Source organism: Antennarius striatus, chromosome 14 (genome assembly GCF_040054535.1).
Source record: "Antennarius striatus isolate MH-2024 chromosome 14, ASM4005453v1, whole genome shotgun sequence".
Lineage (NCBI taxonomy): Eukaryota > Metazoa > Chordata > Actinopteri > Lophiiformes > Antennariidae > Antennarius > Antennarius striatus.
Genome location: NC_090789.1, coordinates 5,031,533 through 5,052,205, shown reverse-complemented (window position 1 = coordinate 5,052,205; position 20,673 = coordinate 5,031,533). Strand labels below are relative to the sequence as shown.

Here is a 20,673-nt window from a genome sequence, read left to right as displayed (position 1 = left end):
AGTGTTTTCTCTGGACGTCTGTGTTCAGCAAAAAAAAAACAACCCCTCAAGCTCTTTATTCATCCCTCTATCGCTCATTCTTTCCTCTTGTTATCCTTTAGGGAATTTTTTTATTTGAGAAAAAGAAAAGGTCTAAAACTGATCAAGACTTCATGTTTTGACAACTTTTATTATACTTTCATCGTACAAAAGTTCCCATTTTTGAAGGACAACACAGACATACATGATTCACAGCAGAGAAAGAGCATGTAAAAATATTCTTATCTCTATAATCATTATTGCTTTATGCTCGTACCTCCCTGCCGGATACTTACAGCATAAAATAGGTAGATGTAGCTCTGCACTGATCAGAATGGTACAAAACCCAATAAATACAAACTGGGGGACTGTTGGCACTTTTTGTTGCTTGTGTTTGTTTTCAGTGTGTTGGCGGACTTTCCAAAGTCGGGTTTCCATCCTCTTCTAGGAGCTCATCTATAACCTCCACCACCTCCCCCTGCAGCCACATAGAAAGAAAAAAAAAGAAACATCAGCTCTGCATTTTATTTTAACGTGTGTTTTTTTTAACATCAGTGAATTAGCCTAAACCTTCCAAACTCACAATTCTATTTGTGATTTCTCATACCTGGCATCACTAAAGAGATTACAGTCAAGCACTGAATGGTATTTAGAGCATAAAGCATGTAATCCTGGCTTATGCTGGGTTGTCCTGAAGGCCACAGTCCTTCTGCTGCATCATAATTCCTGCAGAAAAGCCAGTGTTATATTGCCACCTCATGGCGATCTGGGGTATAGCAGCTACCAGCGGTCACAGGGCCTATATTGTACTGCAGGGTGTCATGTGACCATAAGTTACACAAGGACACGGCCTGACAGAGCAGCAAACAACAGTCACACACTTCTGATTTCAAGGATTCAGTCTCACCTCATCGTCGCTCACTAAGCTGTGCTGGGCGAACTCCAGCATCTGCAGCTGCATGGTGGTCTGATTGTAGTACTGCAACGCCTCCTGAAGCACACACACACACACACACACACACACACACACACACACACACACACACACACACACACACACACACACACACACACACACACACACGCAATTACAGGTCAAACGTGTCTTATTGCAAACCACAGAAAGAAGAACAGGAAAAGATATAACTGTGAAACTGTCATATATTATTTATCCTACACATTTTCCTCATGTGTTCTCAGGCCTCTATGGAGATAATTCACCAATTTAAATGGTTGCAGCATTGATAAGATTTGTTGTATTTTATTTTATTTGTCTTACTGATCTGGGGAGGAAGTCCTCCTCTGTCAGACCCCACTGGCTTTTGTGGAACTGATAATAGGCGACGTTGTTCTTCATGACTTCATCGTTGGGGTCAAACAGCATGTAGCTGGCAGCGCAAGGAACGGCGTTCTTTAGGTCGTTCACTAAAAAACACACTCACAAATGTTAATACTTGTGATTAAAATGATAACCTAGTCCATGGGAAGAAACTCAATCGAGCAGACCTGCTCCGAATTAATAACTAAATAATATACAGGCTGTTATTTTATCTTAAATCCCCACTCACATTTGTAATAAGCAAACTGAAGGTAGTGGTACATGGTGGGCACAAACTTCTCGACAACGAACCCCCCTACAACGGGCGTCAGGTCGCTTTCACACGTCACTTTCCTGTCAAGGACCTCGATGTAATGATCTATAGAGGAACCAAATCACAGCACACGTTTTACATCTTATATTAACTGGAAAACAGGAAATTGAGCAGTCAGAGATGAGGGCCGTCAGGCGCCGACTAACCAGCGATGGAGGGGTAGAAGTCCTTAAAGTCTTTGACGTCTCTTGGGCCCTCGGATGCAGCCAGACACTCGGCGTAGACCTTCAGGAAGTCCCGTAGAGCCAGCTCCATGTCTGACACCGAAGTACGGAAGTTTTCTCCGTTGTAGGCCCGCACCGCTCGGACAAAAAGCATCTACAGTAACAAAAAAAGCACAAGACACAACCAGCCAGTGACGCTACGTTCATTCATTCAGTTGGATAAACTCACTCTTTCTCTCCAGATCAGACCAGGGGGCCCATACAGCCCTACTGGGGTCTACTAACAGGATGGTGGTGGGTGGGTGTACCTCATACGATTTGGTCTCAAGGTCTTTGAGGTGTTCCTCGGCCCCGGGCAGACTTTTATAGTAGGCCATGTTCTTCTGCATCATCTCATCATCTGGGTGCTTCAGCAGGAAGGTGTGGGCGGCCGACACCGCCTTGGCCAGCTTGTCAGACTGAGGAACAACACTGAACGGTAAGTTTTACTTTCCAATCAGCTGACAGAGCATATGAAGGATCTGATAATTGATAAATAATATTGGAATATCTCTGAATCAAGAGCCCCTTCATGGATGATCAGAAAACAAATACTGGTCACTGCAGGATCAATAACCTTAGAGCATCGCTCAACTCTGCAGGTTCACCACTGGGTGAAATCTGGTGACTGTGAACATCTAAGTTCATGATTTATCACAATCCCACGCCAATCAATCCACTATGGAGTTTGGGTGGGTGGGTGGGGAGCCTTCGCCTAACGCAAGCCAGGAATCAAATTCAGACCCCTGGGGGTCTATTTACAGCCACCGGTTTCCCTGCATCCTATGACCTCTCGTGCATCCGTGGCACGTCGATGACGTCAGAACGCACTTCTAGTAAAACCATTGAAAACAGGAACAGATAGCACGTAAATAAACACATTACCACCACCCCCCACCCCCAGGTAATCGATATGCACTTACTTTAAAGTACGCGTACTGCAGGTATCTGTACGGCTCCCTCCTTTCAAACTCCTCGATGGTGTCCCGGCTGGGCATGGTCTGTCTGAAGGCGGGCAGCCCCTGCTTGCAGCGCTTCAGACACTGAGCCCGTTTCATGACGTTCCCGAAGGAGAGCAGCTCCGGGAACTCGGCGAACTTCTCCTCGTCGTCCAGCCGGACGGAGCTGCAGTTGAGGTTACAGAAGGCCTCGCTGTCCCGCAGCAGCCGGTAGAGACGCAGGGACACCTCCATGTACTCCACCGTCTCCTTCCACTTCTCCCCGGTGTACTGGTCCAGCGCGTATTTGTAAGCGGACTCCAGAGGCATCAACTCGTTTCTGGGGAAACTCCTGAAGCTGTATTTTTCATACTGAGAGTTCACGACAGAAAGGAGAAACGCGATCGAGAGCGCACGGAGGAGTAGGGAAGAAATGGAGGATGACATGTTTGAAGTTTGGTCAATGGTGGAGGGGGGCTGGCTTTTTTTTTTTTTTTTTTTTGGTGTGCGTAAGTTTCTAGGACCGCCTTTAAGTTCCACCACGTATCCGGACAAAGCCTGCCTTCCCTGGGGCGCAAGGCTGGAACGCTATCCCGATCGGGCGGGGGCTGCTCCTCCCTTTAAATCACGCCTGACGTGATCCTGTGCGTGTAAAAACCTGCAAGTGGAGACATTTTATGTCTTATTAATAGAAGGAAAATATTTAATCATCCATTTTTCATAGTATCTCATCCTTCTCTTTAAAGATAATTTTCACTTTACTGTTAATAATTTGGCTCCTGGTGAGAATAGTGTGTCATCCCCGCCCCCTCAGTGCCACGTAGAGACATTCCTCTTGATCTGGACCCCCAAAAAGTCCTGAACACCAACATTTCAAAGAAATAAAAGGCATGACAAGGGGTTTTTTATATATAAAATTTGACTGATATTCAGAGGCTGATCTGGATATGCATGTTTTCTGACGGGGGGGGGGGGTTCTTCTGCAGCTGTGTGGAGACCCCCATCATACCACGTTGACACATCTCGGAGGCTGTACTGCGCAGGAGCAATACGTGGTGACTCAAATCTATCCCATTCAATCCTAATGTGCGTCAAGACGCGCGGAAATACGCAGAAGAAGCAGGAAAAGGTCGGAAATATACATTTAGATGTCAAAATAAAAGCACGACTTTATGCTTAAACTATATTTACAGTTGGTTCTGTAACAAGCACGACGTGGGAGTCCATATCTCCATATTTATTTGCTACATTTTTATGGATAAAACAGTGCAGTTAGGTCGCCAATCGAGGGTTTATCGTTGAATTTCAACCGGATGTTTTGAATTTTTATCACACTTGACGCGTGATTATTCCTGCTCTGGAACCGGGGGGGCAGGACTTCTATCCAAACCGGAGTAGAGGAAGCCAAACTTTGAACGAGACAGGGTGGCAGCGCGTCCTCTCACAGGCCTTACGCACAGTTATCTCCATCGCTTGGTCGTTTGCAACTGCGAAAATGCTCCAGTGCATGCATCGGATGTTATATCTGTCGGTCATGGTGGCGTTCGTCGCCTGCAACGCTCCTCCGGTACCGCTAGACGACATCCTCATAGAGAAAACTTTCGTGCCGGAGCAGTGCGTGCGCACAGTCAAAGTTGGAGATTATGTCAGGTATCACTACATCGGGACGTTTCCGGATGGAAAAAAGTTCGACTCCAGGTGAGAATCGCGTCGTGAATGACTGGAACCGTGTGCGGTTGTCTCATCACGCAGGAACAAATCCGCGGTGCGCGGTGAGAATTGCGTGCGCGATGCGTAAAAGTGCGCGTTCAGTCGTTGGTTCTTGTTGGCCACGCAGGCAGGCGGGTAGTCCGAATGGCACCAAAAAAAAAAGAAAAAAAAAAGGAGGGTCTGTGCCATCAGGCTAGAACCTATCGATTGATAAGAAACTTGCGTGATCACTCCTGATTGAAAACACATGGATCAGGTATTTATTGATGACGTATAACCCATTTCCAGGACCGTTCTGGAGGTTCTTGGGGAAACCTGTTATTAAACAGTAGTAGCTGTTATCAGTGATCACCTGTGCACAGGTTAAAGGGGTCGACACTTTATACTTTATGTACCTTACATTTTAAACTTTTTTCTTGTTTTTCTTTTCTTATTTATCTTACATTTTAAATTTTTTTTCTTGTTTTTTTTTATCGTATCTTATTTATCGACCGGGCTTACTGGGACCTTCAGAGAGGTATTTCGTACTGTCCCATGTGAAAACGTGTCAGCATGACAAATAAAGACTCTGATTCTGATTTTCAATGGCCACAGATGGGAGATTTAGTTCTGCACATTTGTACTAATAAATAGACTGGAATAAAGTCAATTTCTTGACATTTAAATCTGGGCTCATGGGAAGTTTGTGATGACATCACAGGTTGTAAGCCATTATATTATACCTTTCAATTTTCTAATCAGGCACAAAAAGGCATTGGACAATTTAAAGGGTCATTTGCATGAGGTGATGTAGTCAGATCCCTTCTGAGGCCCTTTTGATCAACCTGAACATCAGCATCTTTTTTTCCCCCATGAAATAGTGAGAGAATAACTTGAATTGTGCTCCATCTGTTTCAGCTACGACCGTGGCAGCTCCTACAACGTGTTTGTGGGCAGGAAACAGTTGATTGAAGGGATGGATAAAGCTCTGGTTGGGATGTGTGTCAACCAGAGGAGCACGGTGAAGATCCCTCCACAGCTCGCCTACGGGAAACGGGGATATGGTACGTATGATGAATTGTGTTATGAGACTCTAAACACAGCTGTCCCTTCTGTCGGTAGAATCTATTACTTCTACCAGCTCACCATAGGAGGGGATACTGGTTACCACCAGAAGCTACCCAGCATTCACCATTCATAATTATAAAAAACGCAAAAAAAAAAAAATCTGCAAAATTGAACAATCAAATCAAATCAGAGATGAAATTCAGGATCAATCAACTTTTAACAGATATGTTAAGAATATTAAGAACATCTTATGACATGTACAATGTGAAAGTAAGGTAACTTCATCCAGCATGAAACAAGAACCAGCTGCAATAAGAAAATGACATTAAAAAAAATACTTTGAATAGTACAGATGCTCTTATTTTGGGGATTAAATAAGCTACCTAGCTACAGTATGCGGTAAACTCTTTACTCGTCTAGTTAGGGTTAAAAATGCTCAGACCTGGTTGTTGTTAACAAAACATTTAAGTAAATATGGAACACATCCAAAGCTTGTTTCTTGTCTTCACAACAGAGACTATTATGGGGTTTAATAAGTTTAATGTCGTGTGTTTTGAAATTCCAACAAAAAGACGATTCTCTCCTCAGGTGACCTCATCCCCCCCGACTCCATCCTCCACTTTGACGTCCTGCTGCTGGACGTTTGGAACGCCGATGACGGCGTCCAGATCAACACCTACCACACGCCCCCCACCTGCAACAGAAAGGTGGAGGTGTCCGACTTTGTTCGCTATCACTACAACGGCACCTTGCTGGACGGGACGCTGTTCGATTCCAGGTATGTTCCGTCTGATGTAACAGTCGCACATACATGTGCTCGCACAGATATGCGTAACGGCTTCTCCGTCCTCCTTCCTGTGCTGCAGCCACACACGGATGCGAACCTACGACACGTATGTTGGGATTGGGTGGCTGATCGCCGGCATGGATCAAGGCCTTCTGGGAATGTGTGTCGGAGAGAGACGCATCGTTACGATGCCGCCGTCACTGGGGTATGGAGAAAATGGAGATGGTGAGTATTTAGCAGGGTTATTTCTCAGTAGATAATCCATCTTTAGAGATTCTGGTACATGGTTTTAGGTTAATTCTTGTTTTCTCAAAGCTAAACTGACTACCTTTGAGACAAAGCGTGAATGTATTCCATACCGTATTGTTGTTACAAATGACAGTTGTTGAAAAAAGAACATTTTAAATCAAACTCCAACAATAAAGGCATCAAAATAACCCATAGAGAAGGTATAAATAACATTTAACCAACTTTTAAAAGAAATCCTTCCATTTAATGCAGCTACAAGGAAAATAACAATTAAAGAAAAAAAATATTATTTTCCTTTCACATTATTATCAGCTGATGCTTTTTGTCGTTTGTGTTTTGCTCGTGGTTACAAAAAGTGTTTTTGTTAAACTCGTCCTCTCTTATGTCTCGCCTCTCGTCTCTTAAACCTTTTCTCCTTCCTCTCTGTCCAGGCAGCGACATCCCAGGACAGGCATCTCTTGTTTTTGATGTTGTTCTCCTGGACCTCCACAACCCCAGGGATGGGATCACGGTGACCAATCAGATTGTTCCTGAGTCCTGCACCAGGAAGTCCGTCTCTGGAGACTACGTCCGGTACCATTACAACGGCAGCCTTCTGGATGGGACATTTTTTGATTCCAGGTTTGTCAATGTGAATGTTCTCATCAAGCACTCAGATTAAACAGAAGTGGATGCAATTTCCTCTGTCGCCACAAGGTGGGAGCATTTCTCTCCATCTGGATTTGGATCCAACACGGAATTGAAACTGAACCTGTTTCTTTTTTCTCTAATCAGTTGAGGTCAAAATGTCAGTTTTATGTGCTTTGCCAAAAAATTCTCCTCAAAATGTGTCACAAAGCAGGAATAGAGCACCACAGGAAAAAAATAATATATGAAATATGCTACATTTCATATATTTCAAACAAGAAATTTCAAACAATAAATACATGAAATATGTAAATGCAACTGTGAAAGGGCACAAACAAATCAGAACAGTTAAATATTAAAAGTATGATATATAAAGTTGGTAAACAAATTAGACAGGAAATAAATAAAAATATGAGAAACTGATAGAAGCACAGACATCAATAATTTACATGTTGATTCTACTGTTTATCTAAATTAAAGTTTCTTCAAAACCACAAAATAAAATACGTCAAAAATCAAAATAAAGGCATGTTTTCTGTCCCACAGCTACTCCCGTAATCACACCTATGACACCTACGTGGGTCAAGGCTACGTGATCGCCGGCATGGACGAGGGTCTGATCGGAGTCTGCATCGGAGAGAAACGCACCATCACCATCCCCCCACACCTGGCGTACGGAGAAGAGGGGACAGGTGAGCAGCACTCGGATGCGGCCGGAAGTGTTCTCTCACCGGTCGGATTCAAAACAGTGTCTCTTCCCATGTTCCCCTCAGGTTCTAAGATCCCTGGATCGGCTGTTCTGGTTTTCGACGTTCACATCATCGACTTCCACAACCCGTCAGACCGGACCGAGGTCACCGTCACCCACAAGCCGGAAGAGTGTCCCAAGCAAACCAAGAAGGGCGACTTCATCAAATATCACTACAACGCCTCTCTGATGGACGGCACGGACATCGACTCCACGTGAGTGAAGCTGTATGAAACATGTGTTTTCATACACTTTTTAAAAAACATCTTCAGTTTAAGTTTATTATTATGTGTGTGTCACATTTAGATTCATTTGTAGTTTGAATTAAATGTTGACTTCACTGCCCCTATAAAGTTATTTAGTTTAGTAATATGTGCTTGGTTGTATTAAAAAAAAATCAGATATTGATTAGATTGTGTGTCTCTTTCTCTTGCAGGTATAATTATGGGACGACGTACAACATCGTCCTGGGAGCCAACCAGGTGGTTCCGGGGATGGAAGACGGACTGATGGAGATGTGTGTGGGGGAGAAACGACACCTTGTTATCCCTCCTCACCTGGGCTATGGGGAGAGAGGAGTCAGTAAGTCACACACACACACACACACACACGAATATAAAATCAAATAGGACAATAGGACTGGTTGTGTTCAAATTGGCACATTTTTAGACCTCAAACTACATCAGTAATGCTTTGAATGCTGTAAAGGATGTGGTGAAAAACAGTGAATGCTTGTGCACAGAGAATAAAAACATTTAAATAGTGGTAACAAAATTGTGATGATCTGCAGTGCAACCAAATTATAAACTGTGTTTATAGCAGCCGAGACGAGCCGGCTGTTACGCTTCACTAACAGGAATTCACTTTTATGTTTCATTTAACTGAAAGAAAATACAGAATAAAACCAACTTCCTCAACAACACCCTTGAATGAGGTGACCCGGTTAACCAGTATTCACGTGCAGAGTTACTGATGAAGGTGTTTGATGCCGTTCGGTGTGTGTTTGTGCAGCCGGTGAGGTTCCAGGCAGCGCCGTGCTGGTGTTCGACGTGGAGCTGATCGACATGGAGGAAGGACTCCCAGAAGGTTACATGTTCATCTGGAACCAAGACGTGTCTCCTGACCTGTTCTCTCAGATGGACAAAGACGAAAACAAGGAAGTGGAGGCCTCCGAGGTATGCTGTGATATCCTGTCTTTTTTTTTTAATGTATTTTTTCAGACTTATTGCGCATCTGAAACATGTTCTACTGTTGAAGTCCTTCATTTCCCCTCATCCCTCCACAGTTTACCGACTACATCATGCAGCAGGTGAACGAGGGCAAAGGGCGGCTCGCTCCCGGCTTCGATCCGTATCGCATCATCGACAACATGTTCTCCAACCAGGACCGCAACGGAGACGGAAAGATCACAGAGGCGGAGTTCAAACTGAAAGCAGATGAATCTGCTGCCCACGACGAGCTATGACGGGCGTAAACGTCAGATCAGGGTGTAGGCTGTAGGGGCAGACAGTAAGGGGGGGGGGTGTAGTACTTATCAGGGTAGTGGAGTAGGAAAAGATGGGGTTTATGTGTGAAGAGAGGAATGTGCTGAGAGTTTTTAGTGTTTTTACGTTGATGACTTATATGATGGTCGAAGGACGTCTCGTCCGTAAAGAACCAAATGAGTCCGACAAGAAATTTGAGAGCCAAAATATTTGAAAGAAAACAAAACCCTGATGTTCTCGTCTTGTTTATGTGACTTTTTTAATTTTTAATTTTGAAGGGTACAAAAGCACTCCCTGTTACTGACATTTTATAGTTGTGTCTAAAAACTTATTCCCTTGTTGCCTTTCTCTGAAATTCCTGATAGTCGTCTGGGAATAACGAGTTGGGCCTCCCGCTGTGACGGACGGTCATGTTTGAAAGCTAACACTCATTTTATTCATAAGCAAGTGATCTCTTTAATTTTTTTTTAACATGTTTACAGCTGACATCCACTGTTTTATGCGAAACGGATTGTTGTTGTTTTTTCTGCTGTTCAGAATGACCCTGAAAAACTGCCCAAAGATACTTTTTGGGCTTTTCAGTTCTTGGGTCACTTCTGGTCCCGTTGTTTTTTTGTCGTCATCCACATGTCAACTGTACGACTAAACTCTTATGCCTTAGTTACAAAAAGTGTCTTGAGGTTGTTGAAATACTTATTCCATTCTCTTTTATAGTCTTCCTAATAAATTAGTCTCTCAGGTCGACCCCAAAGCTGCCATTTCGCTTAGATTCAGATTATTAGATATCAATCAGATTGTAGTAAACATCATGAAAAAGAATAACTTTTAAAAAAGAATGAGACGCTGCAACTCAGACCCCGTCAACTTCAACACCTCGTTTCCTGTTTGGAGACAGAAAACCTGTGCTTGCATCTTTCAGGCCGGTTTCACCTCACCGAAAGTCTCCCTGCCGGAACATCTCTGCTCTTGAGAGCGGACTGTTTCCTTTGGCAACAAGCCTCAGTAAACACTGTCTCTGCACAAAGGTGAAACACAATCACAATAATTTCCTTACTCTAAGTGTGTCGGTGTGTGTGTCTATCTGAGAGTGTGTGTGTGAGAGATGCAGCGAGTGTGAGTTGATTAAATGTTTTACTTCTTCATTCAGGAAAACCTGCAGCTTGTTTGTTCCGATGTCAGCACAAAGTATAATTAATTAAATGACCTGACAAATATATAAACCAAGGTTGTGTCTGTCTATTTGTTCCTCTGAACCGCTTGTGTTGCTTTCTATTTTTTTAAATTAATGTATTTGAAACTTTCTGTAGTCTTTCACACACTCAGGGGTTTTATCGTAATTGCATAACAGAAAAACGAGTCCGATTCCCACCGTTTACTTAAAACAACTTTCACCCCGAGTTCTAAGTTTCCTCTCCATTCAACAAATATACTTTAATTCATCTGATATTCATTAAATCATTTCTTCATTACGAGTTTTGGTCTGGTTTGACATTTGCAGTCAAAAGTTCTATTAATGCACAGTTCTTTTAACTTTTATGGGATGTCTAATGACATGCGGATGCAGCTGCAACTTCTTGGAGAATTTTATGCAGTTTCTGAGAATGCACTGATTTTAATGGAGGGAGGGGTCACGGTTGGGGTGTTTTGACCATCCTTCTCCCCACATTGGATGATGGGAGTTTTAGAGTTATGTACAGAGATAAAATGAAACAGTTTCTTCCAAAGGCTGAGAACAGATTCATACTAACAGGATTCAAGGCCTACACACTGAAACAATCCTCTGATGGAATGTAGGGACAGGGAGGATACGATTCCACTCCCTAACTGGATGAAGTCTTAAGGACAAAAGCATTCATTATTGCACTTCATGAGAACTATACTTCTGTTCAGCTGCATGCACTAGTTTATTGGAAGGAATTAGTGATAAAACAATACTGTCATCTTAAGTTTAAGATGAATAAAATACAGTTCAACCTTGTTTTCTGTGTTCTGACATGCAGGTCATAGATACACCCGCAAAGTCTACAAGTCATTAAAGGCTTATACTGACTGTCTGATTCTCAGATATTAAAAAAAACATAAAAATACACTATTTAAGAAACAAGAGTGGAGATATTTTATTAAAAAGGAAGAAGATTGGATGATAAATCTGTACAAAAATAGCAAGAAGACTGAAATTCTTTGCATTTATGACAACTAAGGACGACTTTCTGCACGTGCAGCACAAACATCTCCATTATGTACATTTAAAAAAGACAACAGTTGAACAGAAATCACTGCAGGTGGCTGGACTTCACGCTTTCCCAAGGAGATTGCACGGGATTGTGGGATGCGATTCCACTCTGGATGTAGGATACCGGTAGTAAGCCTGGGGGGTTGGGCTGGACCCTCATGTCAGTGTCTGCCTGTCCGATGTTGCAGCTCTGCGTCAGAGCGTTGGTATTGATCCTGTAGTTGTTCAGGGGGAACCTTTGAGTTGGGACGCTGAATGGAATGCGACCCAAATAGAGAGCCTGGTTGGAGGCGTAGTACTGCTGCTGCGCTCCCAGACCAAAATATCCTGGTGGCGTTTGAAGTTGTACGATGCAGCTTGCTTCCTGCGGTAGGTAACTCTGACTTGGGTAGAAAGTCCCTGAACTCGGTGCTTGAAGTTGGTACGGGTTCCCGGTGTAAACGTAGGAGTTGTCTGTTGTTCTGTACAAACCAACAGACTCAGGAGGGAAATACACCTGCGTCTGTCCGTTTGTGGGACAAGACACTTGGCTGTATGAACCGTAACTTCCTGAAGCCGCAACGGCGTTGTTGGGATTTACTTTGTTCGCTTCGTGATACGTCCACTTGACGTGATACTTCCCGGGGTCGGGTCTGGGTGTTATGATGGGACTGATGGGCAACAGATCGCTTGCAGCGTTTTTAGTCTCAGCCGGACTGGGTTGGAGCCGTCCAGTAAAGTCGGCGCTGACGGCTTCGGTCTCCTCCGTCTTCACGACATGAGCAGGGGCTGGTTTGGAAGGTGCAACGTGTTCCACTGCAGCGTTCATCACAGGAGGCTTTGAATCCACCCCTGCTGGCTCGTCATTGGTTATCATTGAACATGTGGTCTGCACTCCCTTGGAATCCCATCGTCGTTCCAAAGCAGTTTCAGATCGACCTTCGCCGTGGGGGGTGTTGGCATTATCTGGACACGGCGTGCCGGCAGACATGTTTCTCTCTGACTTCACCTGCCGCAGCAGAGCCTTGAGGCTTTCACACCGCTCCCAGTCCAAATAGCTCGCGTCAAGTTCTTCAGATTTGACTGCTACTACTTCTTCCTCTGTCTTGGGGGGCGGAGAGGTAGAGGTCGCAGCATGGCAAACGGACTTCGACTGAGACGTGGACGCCGTGCTGAACTGACTGATGGGCTGTGGCGAGGTGCATCTGCGTTTGGCTGCTGGCGGATCGTTAACCTGGGGGTCGGCGGCGTTGGGGCTGACCAGCGACTCTGGAGGTGAAGCAGCTGCTCGCTTCCTGTTCGGAGGACTTTCATCTCCGCGACACACAGACGAGGTCGGCGATTCGGAATGACCCTGTTCCGGTTGCAGCTCGGAGATCGGGCTCTGGTGCCGACAGGCCGGTGGACTCGTCTGCGGTTTCATAGAAACGTTCCCAGAGTTCTCTTGTGGACTGTGATGTGAGTCAGTAACAGGAAGCGGAGCGACAACAGAATCAGCTGTTGATGTCAGGCCGCTTTGTTTGTCCTCATTCACATCTCCTGTCACCATAGTCTCTTCTAGACTGGGCTTTTCTGCTTTTTGTGTTGCTTCTAAAACAGTGAAGCAAAGAGAAAGAAAAAGGAAAGTTGCGTTTTTTATGTGAATTTTTAGCATTTTTTTAAATGTAGCACGATCCACTCCAAAAAAAATGAAGTCATACCGCTGTGACCTCTCTGGTTTGCCTCAGGTGTCGACTGCTTCTCTGTGATCAGAGTTTCCTCTAGATTCTCCTCAGGTCGCTGGTCTGCGCATCACAAAACCAAAACCACAGGCTCATGCTTGTATTCCACCATCGTCAGTAAAGCTGACAATAAGAATCAATAAGAATGAGAACGGGACTCACCGTTTGGTTGAACAGCGCTGAAAGATGCAAAAGAGACGTCCTGATTTTCTTCTCCGTCGATATTTTTGACGATTTTCAAGGCTGAAAGCAAACGGCACAGTTTGACACTGGATCCTCTGGTGCATCGTAAAAACTGAAGACCATGAATGAATGAGGTGACATCTACCTTCACTGAACGTCGCTGTTCGAACATGTTCATGCCAGTCCTGCCTCAGCAGTATAACCTTCGATTCAAGACAAATACAAGCAGGGGAACAATTAGCAGAATAAATGCATTTCAAATTGGCTTCAATTTCAGCCACTATAAATGATGCAATCTAACAAAAACAAGACAAATGTTTCGATAAATTCTCTCTCGTAATTTTCAGAGACTTAACCAAACGATATTTTACGTAAAACACACACACACACACACGATACCTGGACCTAAAAGGTTACCTGAGCATCACTGTTGTTGGAAAGCTCTTGCTTTGACACCATTTTGACAACATCTTGAAAAATATCCATCTTCATGCACGGCAGCAGGTCCTCCTTCAAAAATCGAAGGAATTCCGGGGGCTTCGTCAGCTGAAAGACACGTCATGTCAGAGAAACTATGAAATTAACTGTCGTCACTTAAAGGTTTTTCAGTGTATCATTGAGATGATACTCACCAAAAAATTGTACCGATGCTGCAAGCTGGTCATGTGTCCGTGGACGGACTTGATGGTGGTTGTGATTTTACAGCTCTCGCACAAGTAGAACGAGTCCAGTTCTATCCCTTGACACTCCCACACAGAGCCTAGACCTGATGGGGAAACCGCCTTCTTAAACCCTGAATGCTTTTTGTGAAATAGTGTGAAAAGGAAGTGGATACCCACCTATGACTGGCTGACTCTCCAGTCCCTGCACACGCAAGAATACGGACAAACGACTTGGGCCCTGACTTCTTTTTCCTGTGACAAAATAAAAAATTTACAGTCTATAAACTCATAAAAAACCTCACTAACGGCTAAGATGCACACGAACCTACCCATTCGAGTTCCTAGGAAGGTCGGTGATGCTGGTTCATGTGCTGCTTTCTGGTTGGGTCTTGATTGATTCTGTGGTTCTGTATTCCTTGAAGCAGCAGATGGGAGCGTGTCCCACTTGAAGGAATCGGGGAGTGCTTTCTGGGAGCTTTCAAGCGCCGTTTTTGAGACCTGCGACTCCGAGTGACGTCTCATTTTAGCAGCCTCTTGGCGAGTGTCAGAGGCTCGGGCGTGTCTGCCGGTGACCTCGGAGTCCGAGACGGGAAGATCTGTAAAATTTGTTAATTTGCCAGTTGTAATTAGAGAACGGTGGAGGAGTGATGACAAATGAGAAAATACTAACCAAACAAAAGCAGATCCAGCACTTGAACAGAGATTAAAATTGTGTTTACCTAGATTTATTCTCTTTTCTTAGTCTGTTTGCGGTAGGAAATTCAGTAATTTTTTTCACAAAAGAAAAAACACCGAGGAGATCGACGCTAAAAGTCGGAACTGGACTGTATTTGCAAGTTAAGTATGTTTAATTTCAAACTTCATGCTTTAAGCCGACCCAGGACTTTCCTACCATCTGGACTTGAGGCTTCACACGAGCTGATGGGGGTATACTCTGCAGGTTCAGTCGTAGATGATGGACGACACAATGGATTCAGCATTTCCTTCAGTCTTTCAAGTGCTGGGGATAAAATGTCAGAAAAGTAAGACAGTGACAACATGTTTTATATATAAAAGAATACACTGTGGTGAAAAGAAATAAAACAAGCAAAATGTTTGTTACTTTAATTATTTATCCAATTGCACTTTAATTCCAACGAATACTAAATTGGACAGATTATATGGACGATAACTGTAACATAGATGTTGAAACATTTTTCCAACTTACCTTCGCTTTGTGGAAGATTACCCAGCTCACTGTAGACGTCCTCCTTCACCTGCAATGTCTAACAAGATGAAAGACAATGTAAACCCAATGTAAATGAAAATGTAAAAAGCCATTAATAGGTGATCACATTCTTCAGCCTCCCAAGGAAAGTCTATTCCAGGGTAGTGGAGAGAGCATATGACCGAGTCCAACCTTGGACTATTAATTCCCGATTGTGGAACATTGGATTAGCTCTATAACCTCCATCAGGTGCTCGAGGGTCTATGGGAGTTGACCCGAACACCCCTTCTCCCCCGACCCTGGATAAGGAGCAGCAGATAAATGGATGGATGGATAGTCTCATACCCAATTCTCATCTGGACCAGTAGTGATTGCACACAGAAAGACAACATGTACATGGATTGAAGACTATAAATCACTTTGCGTGTGGTTATTAATCTCTGCAGCAGATTAAAAACCACACAGACTGAACTGTGGGACATTTCGTCGTGTCACCTGGATTTTCTTGACTCCCACGTCTTTCTCAAGCTCGGCCAAATGGGCCACCGTCTTCTCAAACTTCTCCATCTGCGACCGCGTCCCGCTCCACCCAGGGCACATCTTTGTCTTTTGAACACAAGAACACGCAGTTAATACCTGGATAGACAACCTGCTCCATTTGGAAGGCTCCTGCGTGATTCCTCACATACGCACCACGTAGTTACGGTTGTGATCAAAGGTGTGAAGGTGAGATCTCCCAGATTGAGCCAACCTGATGGAGCACAGCTGGCAGTAGATCTGCCTCTTTTTGTCGTATATCACTTGTATCAGATAGTTTAAGCCTGTAAATGAAAGACGGACTGGATTGAAAGCACAGAATTTCATCAAAACTTCCTGAATGACCAAATATTAAAATGTAAAATAATAATAATGATAAACACCTACCCAGTTTGGGAAGGCTCCTACTCGGCTTGGTCTTACTTGGGACCCTACATGACGGCCCTACCGATGGATTCTGCTTCTCAGACCTCACAGGAAGAGGCTTCCTCTGATGAGGCGAGTTATTCTTCGGCCCAGCTGAATTCTTTCCGTGTAAAGCCTCAGAAGAAACCGCCGTGCTTTCACATTCAGACGACGTCACCATAGTTTGAGATGTATCGTCGGAACATTTGAGCGTCTCGTCCATTTTGGAGGATGTGCTGGACGTAAGGTCGGTTGCAGAGTGTGTGGTGCTGGTTGAAGTCCCAGTGGAGTTGTGTGTTATACCCTTGCAGGTTTCGTTTGATGTGGAAGTAGGGGGAGTGGTTGTGGTACAGGGGGAAGCGGTCGCTGCCGATCTGGTGGAAGTAGAAGTGTGGGACATGGCTGGACGCTGGGAGGTGAGCGTCACAGACGTAGCAGAGCTGCTTTCATCAGAATTTATCATCGGTTTATTTTGAGATGTTGATTTTTTCTTCATTTCTTTGGAGACGGTATCCGTTTGAGTTGCATTTTCTGGCCTGCTGGTGGACGTGTGTGAGTCCACGCTAGTCTCGGAAACAGCCAAGCTGGTGTTACAGTCGAGTGCTGGTTCAGACACTCTGATCACAGTCTTTGTGACATCTCCATTTGATTCAAGGTGGATTTCGGGGGTTACAGTCGATGCTGGATTTACTGAGAAAGGTTGCGCCTCAGTGTCTTCTGACTCACTGATGTCCATGTCTTCCACCTTTGAAATTAAAAATTGTTATTAAGCACTTCATGTGGAGATTAAGAAATCAGTTGTTTAGGAGTAGGGATTATCTTTGATGCACTAAAGCCACAGGATGGTGACCTGGTGTGAGATTAATTGGTGATTAAAAGGATCTTCAGTTTCAGGGTTGGAGGTTAAGATTTTTTGTTTGTTCTCTGTATTTGTTCAAAAGTGTAATTATCTTCCACATAGAGAAGTAGCTATAACAATTACTTGCTGACCTGTAGGCCATCAGTGATGGACGGAACCTCATGCTGGGGGTGGAGAACTATGGAGTGGTGCACAGGTTGGACAGCAGACGCAGCAGAGGATGGAAGGGGTTCAAACAAACTGCTCTGCTGGGCCAAAAGTGCTCTCACCTCCTGTATGGCTGTAGAGACGATGGAAAATAGACACAGTGAAGGAAAAGATCACACATTCGTGACAAAAAAAACCATTCTGCTTCCTAGAGCCACAAAAATTACTTTTGGACTCAGCACTTCTGACACTTACCTGATTTAGGGTTTTGTTTTAAAATGCTGCTGTATATTTCTGCACCCAAATTAACCACCTAGAGTACAGACAAACTATATGTTAAGCATTGCATCTTGTTTCATACATGACTTAAATCTGTCATTGGATTATTCATTCAGTTATTCTGTATAAATACTTTCAGTTGTCAAGTGATGATTGTAACAAAGTCCACATGTAAAAGAACCTCGACCAAACCTGTGCCTCTCTTTGTCCATGTTCTTGTTCAAACAAAGCAGCCAAAGATCTAATGTCCCCCGCCTGCTTCCCTGGTGGGAGTTTCTGCAACCCCTAAGGTTGGATCAGACACACAAGTGAAGATATTACTACTTCAAAACATTTGATTTACATGTCCTGAAATTGTCGTAGTTAAAGTTGAAAGTAAATGAGGTACAAAGAAAAGCTGAAGCCAATGGACACCAGCCTGTAAAACAACGGTCTACTCTGTTATTATTGAGGTTGATTCCAGGACCCCATCCAGATGTGATCCAATCTCCAATATCCATCATCTTCCACCATTACCTAAACTGATATACTGATTACTGTAGTTGGGAATAGCTTTTAATGTGGAAGCGGAATAATGAATGGCTACACTTCAAATCAGCAGGAAACAGATTTTCAGGTTTGGCAGCGAAGAACCCAATTGTATAAAACTGGACAGACAGGAAGGGGGTCATGGTGACTGGAAATCCAACGCTTCCTGTTTTCCCAAGAAAAGACACGCACACCTGCACACGTACACACAAACATGATCCCGTGACTATAAAGGGGTCATGAGAGATGAGTCCAATGGCTGTTTCCCAATTGATCTGTATTGATGAGCTGAGAATCAATTAAAGATTTCCCATTTTTGGCTGCAAACCATCCTCTGTTGTGCTTTTATTTTGGGTTTTTCTGGAATACAACACTCTCATCACATTAACTGACTTTTTCATAGCACCCTGGGGCTCACCCCGTCTCTACAGCCTTCACACCATCGAGACGTCTCAGTTCTCTTCTCACCTCCTCTGCTTTGATATTCAAACACCGCAGTGGGGGTGGCGTCTACACCAGCAGGAGGCCTAGTCTGAATACCGGGAGGCCCTTGCGTAACCACTTTACACGTTCCCGATACTCTGACTCCGTATAAGTCTAGTAGGCTCATTAAGTTTATTAGCGAGCAATCTCACGTTGCCCATGATGACTTTAGCAACACATGGCTTGCATTTCCTCCTCTCCAAACACGTCTGTTGTCTCCTCCGATTGTTTATTTTTCCCCTGAAATCTCTGCATTTTCCTTAAGAGCTCTGCTGGGATGTCAGCAGGCCTTGGAATTGGAACGATGCCTGTCGGTTTTAGTCTGATCAGCTGTTCCCAGGTGGAAACACTGCGGTCTTGGAGCTGCTGCGCTCCGCTGACTGACAGCAACAGTGAAAGAACTCCCAGCGTGCACAAAACGGCTAAAAAACACGGTGTATCTGCGTGATTGGTTTAATGAAAATAAGATAAACCTGGTGACAGTTAATTGGCAAAAAAAAGTCTTATTTTTTAATTTAAAAAGTGAAAAAACATTTTAAAATAAGTAAGTAAAATAAGTAAAAAAGATGGAAAAATGAGCAGAGCGATTGTAACAGGCTGCATATGCATTGGCGTGTGCGCACTAACCACCAGTTATTGCTTCCTCCAGTGTGTTTCTGAACATCTCCAGTAACTTACTCTGTCTTTTGGTTGAATGTGGACTAAACAGAACTATCTGAGTCATTGAAGCGATTAAGAACCATAGACCAGCATTAGAAAGAAAAAAAACTGAAGTGGACAAGTCCGATGGATCCATTCACAAACACAGGACCAGCATTGGTCACTCGCCAAATGGATCACCCTAGACAACAAGCATGTCCAGTAACGTTGCCCCACCTGCAGATACATCCTCTGGTGGTCAACCCCCGTGACATGTCCGATAATGTCCTTCTCTGGGATCATCAGCAGGCAGCATTCACAGAGGTAGATCACCCGCTGATCACAATGGCATTCAAGAAGTGAACACAGACCTAAAAAGAAAGTACAAGTCACAATTAAAATGACGCCATCAATCTCTTCTCCTGCTCCAAATATTCTTTTCACAAGAAAACTGCTTTTTACAAATATAATTACTACGTTGTATTTGTAACAAATTCTGACAAAAGCAGTGATGTACTTATTTATATTTTGAACTGACCAATTGCAGGTTCTCTGTTCTTTATCTTTATCTTGATGTACTGCCACAGAGTCGCCGCTTCATGGTTCACGTTACTGGTTTCTGCAAGATGCACACAGACCGATACATGTTCAAATCAACGGCAAAACACCCTCCCATAAACTTAAGTGTCATTTCCGTACCTTCATGCTCTGCGGGCCCACGACTTGTCTCGCCACTTCCTCCCCCTTCACTGGTAGTCTCCTCCTTTGGTTTGATGCTCGCCACCTTCTTTGGTTCTTCTGCAGAAGAGACGTTGATTGGGCTGCATCTTTGAGTTCCTTTGTAAATTGCGTTTTTCCACTGTTTCTGACTATCTTTATTACTTCCTTGAGCAGAGTGTGCTTCACCAGCAACGTCTGTAGTCGGGGGACACTGTAGGTCGTCTTCACTTGGATCTTGTTTTTCCTTCTTTATCACCCGATCAATTCCATTGTCAGCACTCTTTATCACCTCCAAACTTTTTTCTGGAAACATCTCTGTTCTCCTCTCTGATTCTTTTTCATTTGGTGTTGTCTGCCCATCAGCTTGTATTTTTACATGTCCACTGCTTTCTGCACTAGTAGTGATAATACCCACAGCAGCTGTGACAGAGACATTTTTTATGGTCGTTCCATTGTCGTCCGTGGATTTTTGACTGGTCTGTTTTTCAGAATTGTCCAGCTGGCTCTTTTCCAGACTCTTGTCTGTCCCATTGCCCCTATCAGTGGATTTTGAAATCTCTCTGGGCACTGAGAAACACAAGGGAATTAAAAATAGATGCAATATCTAATCAAGTAACTTAATAAAATT

General features: G+C 43.9%; 3 protein-coding genes across 4 annotated transcripts in view; 1 reads left to right on the top strand and 2 right to left on the bottom strand.

Annotated features, from left to right (window-relative positions):
* Positions 1-149: 149 nt before the first annotated feature.
* On the bottom strand, positions 150-3,618 carry crtap (cartilage associated protein). The gene is made up of 7 exons (XM_068333495.1): positions 2,797-3,618; positions 2,143-2,292; positions 1,817-1,988; positions 1,587-1,715; positions 1,298-1,443; positions 926-1,009; positions 150-496 (listed from the first exon to the last, which is right to left on the bottom strand). The coding sequence occupies exons 1-7, from the start codon at positions 3,256-3,258 to the stop codon at positions 419-421; spliced, it is 1,221 nt and encodes a 406-aa protein (XP_068189596.1). The 5' UTR covers positions 3,259-3,618; the 3' UTR covers positions 150-418.
* Positions 3,619-3,993: 375 nt separating this feature from the next.
* On the top strand, positions 3,994-10,703 carry fkbp9 (FKBP prolyl isomerase 9). The gene is made up of 10 exons (XM_068333494.1): positions 3,994-4,509; positions 5,419-5,564; positions 6,157-6,346; positions 6,435-6,580; positions 7,036-7,225; positions 7,778-7,923; positions 8,005-8,194; positions 8,416-8,561; positions 8,991-9,154; positions 9,265-10,703. The coding sequence occupies exons 1-10, from the start codon at positions 4,307-4,309 to the stop codon at positions 9,442-9,444; spliced, it is 1,701 nt and encodes a 566-aa protein (XP_068189595.1). The 5' UTR covers positions 3,994-4,306; the 3' UTR covers positions 9,445-10,703.
* Positions 10,704-11,561: 858 nt separating this feature from the next.
* LOC137607419 (uncharacterized) overlaps positions 11,562-20,673 on the bottom strand; it is a 28,840-nt gene continuing 19,728 nt past the window's right edge. For both annotated transcript variants that reach the window (XM_068333169.1, XM_068333170.1), the window contains 19 exons: positions 20,025-20,612; positions 19,864-19,944; positions 19,563-19,696; positions 17,868-17,960; positions 17,652-17,709; positions 17,381-17,529; positions 16,373-17,135; positions 16,142-16,269; positions 15,944-16,054; positions 15,449-15,506; positions 15,134-15,241; positions 14,571-14,837; positions 14,419-14,493; positions 14,212-14,345; positions 13,997-14,125; positions 13,725-13,782; positions 13,559-13,639; positions 13,376-13,459; positions 11,562-13,265 (listed from right to left, as the gene is read on the bottom strand). In XM_068333169.1, the coding sequence (XP_068189270.1) occupies positions 11,737-13,265; positions 13,376-13,459; positions 13,559-13,639; positions 13,725-13,782; positions 13,997-14,125; positions 14,212-14,345; positions 14,419-14,493; positions 14,571-14,837; positions 15,134-15,241; positions 15,449-15,506; positions 15,944-16,054; positions 16,142-16,269; positions 16,373-17,135; positions 17,381-17,529; positions 17,652-17,709; positions 17,868-17,960; positions 19,563-19,696; positions 19,864-19,944; positions 20,025-20,612 (4,628 nt within the window). In that variant the 3' untranslated portion in view covers positions 11,562-11,736. The remainder of the gene's footprint in view (positions 13,266-13,375; positions 13,460-13,558; positions 13,640-13,724; positions 13,783-13,996; positions 14,126-14,211; positions 14,346-14,418; positions 14,494-14,570; positions 14,838-15,133; positions 15,242-15,448; positions 15,507-15,943; positions 16,055-16,141; positions 16,270-16,372; positions 17,136-17,380; positions 17,530-17,651; positions 17,710-17,867; positions 17,961-19,562; positions 19,697-19,863; positions 19,945-20,024; positions 20,613-20,673) is intronic.